The sequence below is a fragment of the Micrasema longulum genome, unplaced genomic scaffold (assembly GCF_059751315.1).
Source record: "Micrasema longulum isolate JH-2025_06_02 unplaced genomic scaffold, ASM5975131v1 h1tg001458l, whole genome shotgun sequence".
In the NCBI taxonomy this organism is placed as follows: Eukaryota; Metazoa; Arthropoda; class Insecta; order Trichoptera; family Brachycentridae; genus Micrasema; species Micrasema longulum.
The window spans coordinates 129928-139171 of NW_028278644.1; the positions used below are offsets into that span (position 1 = coordinate 129928).

Below are 9244 nucleotides of genomic sequence, written 5' to 3' on the forward strand. Positions count from 1 at the left end.
ATTTCTAAATGATTTATTTGACTTTTTTCTTCAAATATTAAGTAAACTAAGTCTCTACAACAATAGCAAACTACCACGCCGTTTCCCCGTAGGGATAGGCTGACAGGATAGAACGCTACATCACTTTGTCTTTTTACAGACCTCGCTTCCTTTGCATTCATAATAATATTAATAAGAATAATAATAAATATTTATTGACCGTTAGAAACACTGTCATACGTAAAAAAAAATAACAAAATTAAACACAGTTAAATGGCGGAATTATTGCCACTTGCAATTTTTTACAGTCTTACCAAAACTAAATAAAAATTAATTTCAAAAACCAAAAATAATTTTATATAAAAAGTAAATAAAAAGTTTAATAAAACACAAACAGTTAAAACATTGCACAAGACTAAAGTGTCTATAACTTACATTAATTTAATACATTTTACATTACTCTATTACATATTGACTTTGACATTGACAACATTTATTGATTAGAAACACTTCTAACACACCTGCAAATTTTTAACACAATTTCTTTCTTTAATTTTATTTAGGCGTTTTTATATATTTTTACTGCCGCGCATACGGGCTCTCTTTCTATTAATGATTGTTTATTACTTTTATTTCTGGTATTGTGAAAGTGTATTTTTTTATCTGTGTACTAAAATATTCAAGTCTTGATTAAACAATAAAACAAAGCTCCATTATATAAATATCCGTCACTGTTAATAAATTTAATCTAATAAAAATTAGCCTACATGTAGTCAGATAATCAGCATTTACCATTTGCCTAACACATCTTTTTGGACTTTTAAAAACATTCAGTACATTAGTAGAGTTACATACATACATCTTATCATGCACGCACGCCGATTATTCCTACTCTTGACATGTCCATCTACAAGTACTAAGTAGACTTGATCATGCCATGTTGTTCTGGGTCTTCTTCGTTTCTTGCATCCATCGAAATTCGCATCGTAGATCCATTAAGCCGTTTTTGCGCTGTCGATTCGCTCTACATGTCCAAACCAACGCAACACCCCTGTCTTGATTCTATCGAAAATGCATGTCTCAGCCTCATACAGTTCACGGATTTCGACATTTGTGCACCTATCACACATCGTTTTACCACACATTTGCCTGATAGATCGCATTTTGATAGCATTCCATAGTTATTTCTTCAATTTTACACTTCACTCCCATACATTAACTTTGGCACTAGAACTCCATTGTGAACTGGTAGTAAACGTAATAAAAATAAATAAACATCGTACGTATTACAAAAAGTAAATTTTATTTTAAAAAAATGCCCATACATGAATAATTCATCATCATTCCCTTTCCAAACCTGATGGTGCATAGGGCACTGCATTGATACACCAACTTAAGCTTATAAAAGAGCTAAAACCTTTATCATGCGGGTGAGATTTATCCGGCTAAACCAATTCACCTTCTAGGCAACGCCTGAAAATAGTTTTCAAATTTTTATACTTTTCTTATCAGGGAGTTTATTCAACAAGGTTTTGAGTATGTCCAAATGCTTGCAGACTGGCTAGATTTCTCCCCTAAGGAGTTATTTATATTTAAATAACTCAGGAATTTTTATTGTAAAAGGCTGCGGTGCATTTATTTTTATTTATTACTTGTCTAATTTTATCACTAGTGTTTCCAATATACGTAAGTTTTAAAATAATAAATACATTTAACTCCTTAATAAAGATCTTGAAGATGTCACAAAAGCGATAAAACTGGTCACTGGATATTCCAAACTTGTGGAAGTATCACTCGGCTTTCATTTATATAATAAAATAGTCAGAATAGTGAATGTTACAAAGTGTGTAAAGTTGCCGCTTTAACTAGTCAATGACAGATCATTGGCCCTGTAAATGCCTAGGCATCCATATTCTCTTCTCAAAAATGCTTCTATGTTGCAACAAATTTAAATATAAATAAGTCCTTAGGGAGGAAATCAAGCGAGTTTGCAACCATTTGGACATATTGGATGATAAGTCTGTTTTATAATATACTAATTTAAATGTATTTTTTAATATAACGGAACTTATGCTATTCAAAAAATTTTACTCGCCATAATACAGAATCCTTGCGAAAAAACTAAAAAAAATATATCAATTGTGTCACGGTCTTTCGTATCACGTTTTTACCTGTTTTTTTGCGGCTATACAACATGAAGTTAGTAGCGTGTTTGACAATACTTGTTAGTAAATTGAAGCCATTACCTCAATATGCGATGTGGTACAATTAAAGCAGAGTTACGATATAGGCTACTTTTCCTTATATTATTTTTCTAATTCTACATATAGGCATAGTGATAGCAGAAATAAAGAAATGACAACAATCAATTATAAGAAAAATAAAATGGAAAATACCGAAATTAAAAAAAAACTTATCTACATATCAGACACAATGTTTTTTAGTTACTTTCTTATTTTGCACTTGTTTTTTTAAAAAAATATTTGTTTAAAATTTATTTATTTATAAACCTTTGCGGATAACACTTACTAAAAAAAACATTTTTGTTTTAAAAATTTATAGTCTATTGATTATCATAATCGAACCTTTACCCACACATTTTTTTTATATTTATTTTTATTGAATATTTTTTTTTTTACAAAATACATTTTTGAAATAAAAAATAGGTAAATATACAGAACATCTTATATATAACGTTTCAACCTCTCCAATAAAGTAGATACTTGTGTTTAGAGAGGGAGTGCGTTTCACATTTTTTTATATTTTTTTTTTAAAAAAAGTAAATTAAAATTAAAATTAAAAATAAACAAGGCATAAAAGTGCATAAAGCTCTGCATTGGTAAAGTAAATGAAGCGCATCTCGATCATCTATTATAGGAAACGAAGGTGGTTAAGTGCATCAAATAATAGGATCGCAGGACAGAGAAGATTTCGAAGTTCATTTTTTATCGCGATTTTGTTAAAAGGAGAAAGTAAGAAGGAGTAAATTTTTTCGAGACCCCACTGGAATACAGTGTACCTATTTAAGCACTATAAAAAAGTGTACCATCCATTATAAAATGCGAAAATACTTATAGGAAGGTAAATGTACGATCTTTTAATTTTGAAAATCTTATTTCAAAACCATATTTTGTTTTACTCGTGATCAATTTTGATATTTTAAGCAAAATAATAATAATAATAATATTTGGATAATTTATGTAGCGCCGTTTTTGTGAAAATCACCTCAAGCTTCCCTGTATTTAAAAAAAAATTGTTTCATATTTTTAAGACAAAAATACCTTTTTTATATAGAATAAAATAAGCATTGAAAGGTTTTTTTGCATATTTTTGTTTTACAAAACATGGAGTTGTTATGTTTTTTCTAACATAAAGAATTTTTTTTGAGGCATTTAGTAATTTAAACATGAACAACGCGTGAAAATAAGTAAGCTTTATGATGTACTAGTTAATGCGTTTGCTTGTATTCAAATTAATAAATAAAGTAATACATTTGAAAACAATCCACGCTATGTTATTTTTTTCTGCATTGTAGATTTTTATCAGTGTTTTAAATAGGGAATCGTCTGCATAATAATCGGATTTTAAAATTTATTTTATAAAATGCAGATGAAATATTTCACAAAAAAATTTGAACGTACAGTTGATAAAATAGTAGTCTTCTAAAATAGGCAGACGGTACAAACAAATATCCCTTTAAATGCTTAAGCGTGTAATTTACAAATTTCAATAATTTGACAAAGAATTCATTACTTTTACAAGTGTTTGATATCAAAGAGCGAATATTGTGACAAATATTTTCCTAGATTTTCACACGGAAAGAAAATTATAAAAATAAACAATCTTATATTTTTCTCTAAGAAATGCCCCGTCATTCAATCAGGAAATAATTTCAGGATTGTTATCTTCTGTTACAGTATATTTTGCTTGCTTGTCATGAAATAATGACGTGCTTGTCAACCTGCTTCGAAACAATCAATATGCTTGTCATTAAGCCCCCTAAACACGTGAAAGGCATTTTCTTTCATTAGTATAAAAGGCTTTTAGAATCGCGTGAATGGGAAAATTCGAAGGTTTCACTTGTATAATCTACTTATAAAGATGTCAGTTTAACGCGGTGATAAGGGACTTTAAATAAATAATTTGGTAACCTGATTTTTATTCAAAAAAAGAAACAAAGCTTTTGTATTTCTTGGCGATTCGTACAATTCAAACTACGCTAGGTAATCTAGAGGGAATAAAAACAGGTTTTAGTACTTTAAGTATTTTAATGTATACATTTTTTTATATCAAAGATTTTTCTTTGTTTTAATATATTGTAACGGTCAGTGTAGGTTGAAATAAATTATTTGGTCCCAGGTATTTACGAATAAACTTTGTGATAATTAGTGATCCATTCGAATCATGGAGTAAATATACTATATTGTAAAATCTTTATCATCAGACACAGTAGATAAAAGGTGGAGTAAATAAAATAGACTAAGGTGAAAAAATGGAAAAAGATAGAAAAAGGTAGAAAAAAGTAAAAGAGGTAGAGAAAAAGGGAACCTGTAAAAAATACAATCTAATTATTATTATTTTTTTTTTTTTTTTTATTTGAAAATTTATTTATAAACCCTTACGGATTATAACATTCATTTTACAAATAAAAATATAAACATTTTTCATTTATACTCTGTTGCTCAAAATAATATTTTTTACATCTTTTGAAAAGTTTGTCTGAGTCTTTTGTTTAGTTTTGTCTGGTAGTTTATTGTATAATTTCAGTCCCTGGTTCATTAGTCTTGATTGTCCTTGTCTTGTTTTAGAAAGTTGTATATGGTATTTGTTATCATTAGAATATGATATCTCTCTCTACGAGAATTTCGGTAATAAATTTAAAACAAATAGGCTTACGTTACGTTGAACGTTCCCTTTTTTGAAGGACTACATTTTTGAAGTGTGCGGTCCTTGCGCGACAGTTGGACTGTTCGTCCCGAGTTCTCAAATGGAAAGGAATCTACTTCTTATGCACGGATATTGTATGGATGAGTTACTACCGCGGCCGTCAGATGGCGCTAAATCAGGCAACTTAGAATTATAATCCAGTACTAAAATGTTTTCAAAACGGGGTACGTTGGACTTGTTTTTTACAAAGTTACAAAATATTCACTGAACTTAGATTTAATCATTATGAAAATGAAAAAAAATGAACTTGGTCCATATTTATAACTATTTTTTACTGATTTTTTTTTACATAAGCATTTTTTGAACATTTATTTAATTCCCGCCAAACTGTAAAAACATTTTTATGCGGAATTTCTCTCTTTAAATATTTAAGGGACACAATTTAACGTACATATAAAAATAAATCTTCAATATATCAACATAATAAAAGTAAAAAAATAAAGTACGAGTAAATCAAGTCTTCTTGATAACTAAATATTTTATAAAAAATAATAAACATACAATTTTTTTGAAAACTGTTTGTTTTTATTTTTTTTATTTTTACACACTAGACTTAAAATTTAAAAAAACTAACGATGGGGTGAATGGGAAAGTTTATTGATTTTTTTCAAATACATTTTTTTTAAAAGAAATGTCACCGTGAATATGATTTACCTAAAATATTTTAATTTCGGTAGCAATTTTCAACGATTTGAAAACAACTCACTGTTAGAAAATGGAAATCAAATAGGGGTACAGTGAGGTTCGAACCTAGGACCTCTAATCCGGGGGGCCCGCAACTCTAACAACAGGACCACAACCCAAGTTATTTTACAGCCCGTTTTGTGGACATAAAATAAAACTTGTTTTTACTAAACTAGAAAACAAGATAGTTTTCTGAGATAATAAGAAACATAGGGGGATTTTCACAAAAATGGCGCTATAGAAATTATCCAACTATAATAACAGAATGGAGAAAATGGATAGTGAAATGGAATACGAGTAGGTATAAAACAATCAATTCTCATTGAAAAATACGTATAATATTTTTTATTAAAAGGCCCATAAATACTGAGTCTTTGCAAACTCGTATTTGTTTGCCACAAAAGTCATTCTTAATCACCCTATAGCTTTTTGCTATTTATTACAAATTTTGGTTATAAGTGATACCTGACAAGTTAAATCAGAATAAAATAATTTTTAATTCGATCTTTTTGCTTACAAACAAAGTATAAGCCCTTTTAATTATATGTAATTTTCCTTTAAGCTAAAATATATATTATTAATATTTAAAGCATTAACTTTGTGGTCAAACATTTGATTAAACGTTATTTAATATTTGTATGTAACCACTTACCAACTTTTCTATGTCTACCGGTTTCGAGACGTACCCGTCTCTTCGTCAGGACACCAATTAAACAACATGCAAAACCCTCTATACACCTTCTCCATAATTGTTGCACAAAAATTTATACGATGTTCCACAGTAATGGTCACCCTATAAAACCTATTGAGCTTCTCCCCTCCCTCCAGACCATCTACTTTTTTAATTTATTCTCAAACAAGAAAATATTTTCATAATTAAATCAGTGCATATTTGTCCTAATCAGTGCATGTCCTTATTAAAATGCATGTCGTGTTAGTTTCATATTTTTGTGCAACAACTATGGTGAAGGTGTATAGTGGGTTTTGCATGTTGGTTTGCATGTTGGTTTAATTGTTGTCTTGACGAAGAGACAGGTACGTCTCGAAACCGGTAGACATAGAAATGTCGGTAAGTGGTTTTGTACAAATATTTAATATCATTTCGTAAAAATTTTTTTTTTTAATGTGATATTTAAAAGATTTACAACCGAAGTTATGTTATGTTAAATTGCAATAAATTCAATCTTTTTTCTTTTTGAAGATTTAGTTTTGTAATAGTTTTTCAATACTTTTTTCAGATAAGAAAATGTATCGTGAATTGAAAACAACATGGGAATAAGGACATAAACTTTAGCCAAAATGGAGTAATATGACTTCAAACTTTTTTCCAGTGACCGTCCCTATTCACCCGAAGTCCCATTTCACCTTAATTGCTGTACTCATCCTTTCCTCTTTCCACGGCAAACGGATTTATTTGATACATTATAATAAATTTTAAATAGGTAATTTTAAGCAATTATATTTTCTAAACTACGTGGTGTTCTGTCTCTGGCGCTTAATTATTGGCTGGTTTAAGTGGCTTTATATGCTTGTTTGTCCCGTTTGAGGCAAGTCACAAATTCTATAAACAATCTTCTGCCCTCTCAGGATATATCAACTCCTAGTTTACGCCCTACTAATGAGTTGTGTCATTATGCCCTCCCATGCTTTACCTCCTCCGTTTACACAAGAGCTTGATTGTGATAAGAAATGCATTGTTTGCGTAATATAATATTATCATTCAGTAACATTAAAGCTATTAAGATAATGAAATGGAATCCAATGGGACATTATTTTGTAACAATGAAGAAGAACAATTTTAAAAAGAGAATATGAAAGTCAAGGCATTTACTGGCCTTATTACTTGTAATAGCTAGGCATTTACTGGCCTAATTACATTTAGCTAGTTTAAGTCGCCACTACACTTGGTTGGAAAACGGGTTTTCACGCGGCTGCGGGGCAAAAAATAGCACAGGTCGAAGTCATAGGGCTTTTACGATATTATTTAAAAGAGTAGACTGTATTTAACTTTAATGAAAATTTGTGAGTATCCTCGATATGTGGTATGCTGTGTCAATTGGTCACGACCCTAATTAATGAGATGGATTAGGAATGGATGACACTAATCATTTCTTAGTTTTTAATGGAATTGATGTGGTCCGACTAGTCACTTACGAGCGGCACTAACACAAGGGTAGGCCCACCCTGTAGCTCAACACTGGTGGTTGGTGGAAATTAAGTTTATTATGCGGCACACGGCACGATTTGTATACTTCTTCGTGGACCAGGTAATTTATCAACAATATTTTGAGTTTGTCCAAAATAACCTTGTCCAAATAATATTTTCAGGCGTTGCATAGTATGTAGGTGAAATAATTCAATTAGATGAATTTCACCTGCATAAATAAAGGTTTTAGCTCTTTAACTTCACAAACATCAACAGATGAAAGAACTGAAGGAATATAGATGTTCAAATATAGGCAGAATAGTGAATGTTACACAGTGTGTAAAGTGGTCACTTAAACCAGCCATTGACAGGTCATAAGCCCTGTAGATGCCTAGACTTCTATATTACCTTTTATTAAATGTTATTCATCTCTGTTGTATAATGTTAATATAAACAGCTCCCCAGAGAGTTGAATCCAGTCCTTGTCTACAAAAATTTGGACAAACTCAAAATATACTCAAAATAGAAACTAAAGAAAATATAATTAAAGGTTATATGAAAAAGGTTTAAAAACCGATTTAATTTCTCTACTGACATTTTTTGGTAGAACTGCATTATAATTGTTTAATAATATTCGTGATGTTTATTTGCTTTATTTTTTTAAAGTGACTATTTTGAAAAATAGGGAGTTAAAAATGGCTATATCGTACGATTTCCTTACTTTTCATGAGACTACAGCATTAATTATTCTTTATGAGCAAAAAATCAAGTGATGTCCATTTTCGTTGAAATGAAATAGCTGCAAGTCACAAATTGAAACTATCAGACGCGGTTCTCTGATTTGTTGAAATTATTTACTATTAAGGTATTGCTTTATATTTTTAAAACAATCTTCAGGTTCAAGAAACTCTGTCAAATAAATTATAATCACCATCAAATCCTAAAAGCTTTGGATAACTATCGTAAGTATCTTTTAGTGGTTTAACTAATTGATTTGTTGTTTCAGTGTCCGTATTGAAGCGGTTTCGGGAGGAGCGGACAGCACCTTACAGGTGGCCAGACTAACAGCGGGGGACGGGGGAAGGTACACGTGTTTAGTGAGAGAGGGTTTGCAAGCTTCCCTTAACGTACACGTGTTAAACGGTAAGTAGGGTTAATTGATCTACCACCTTGAATTGAATATCGCTTAGGGTCAAACGTAACCCGTAGTTTTAATATATTTATCATTTCGGATCAACACTAATGAAATTTAGTTTTTTTAATTTTCATAAATAAGAAACTCAAATTTGTTAGTGGATCGTGCTTGATGTGTAATTTGTTATTAAAAAAAAGTATTTTAGTTACAAATCTTTCATTTAAACTAGTATTTTCTAAAAAAAAACGAAATACTCCATCATTCCACAGGAAAAAAAACTATCTTAGAAACTCAAAAAAATGGTTTTACTAAAGTTCCAAACTCTGATTCAGAGCGGCTAAAGAATAAAAAAA

General features: G+C 30.1%; 1 protein-coding gene across 1 annotated transcript in view; it reads left to right on the forward strand.

Annotated features, from left to right (window-relative positions):
• LOC148275332 (zwei Ig domain protein zig-8-like) overlaps positions 1-8840 on the forward strand; it is a gene marked incomplete at its 3' end in the record, with an annotated part of 70512 nt that extends 61672 nt beyond the window's left edge. Inside the window, exon 6 of the mRNA XM_088235841.1 lies at positions 8763-8840. Within this exon, the coding sequence (XP_088091967.1) occupies positions 8763-8840 (78 nt within the window). The remainder of the gene's footprint in view (positions 1-8762) is intronic.
• Between the last annotated feature and the right edge of the window lie 404 nt (positions 8841-9244).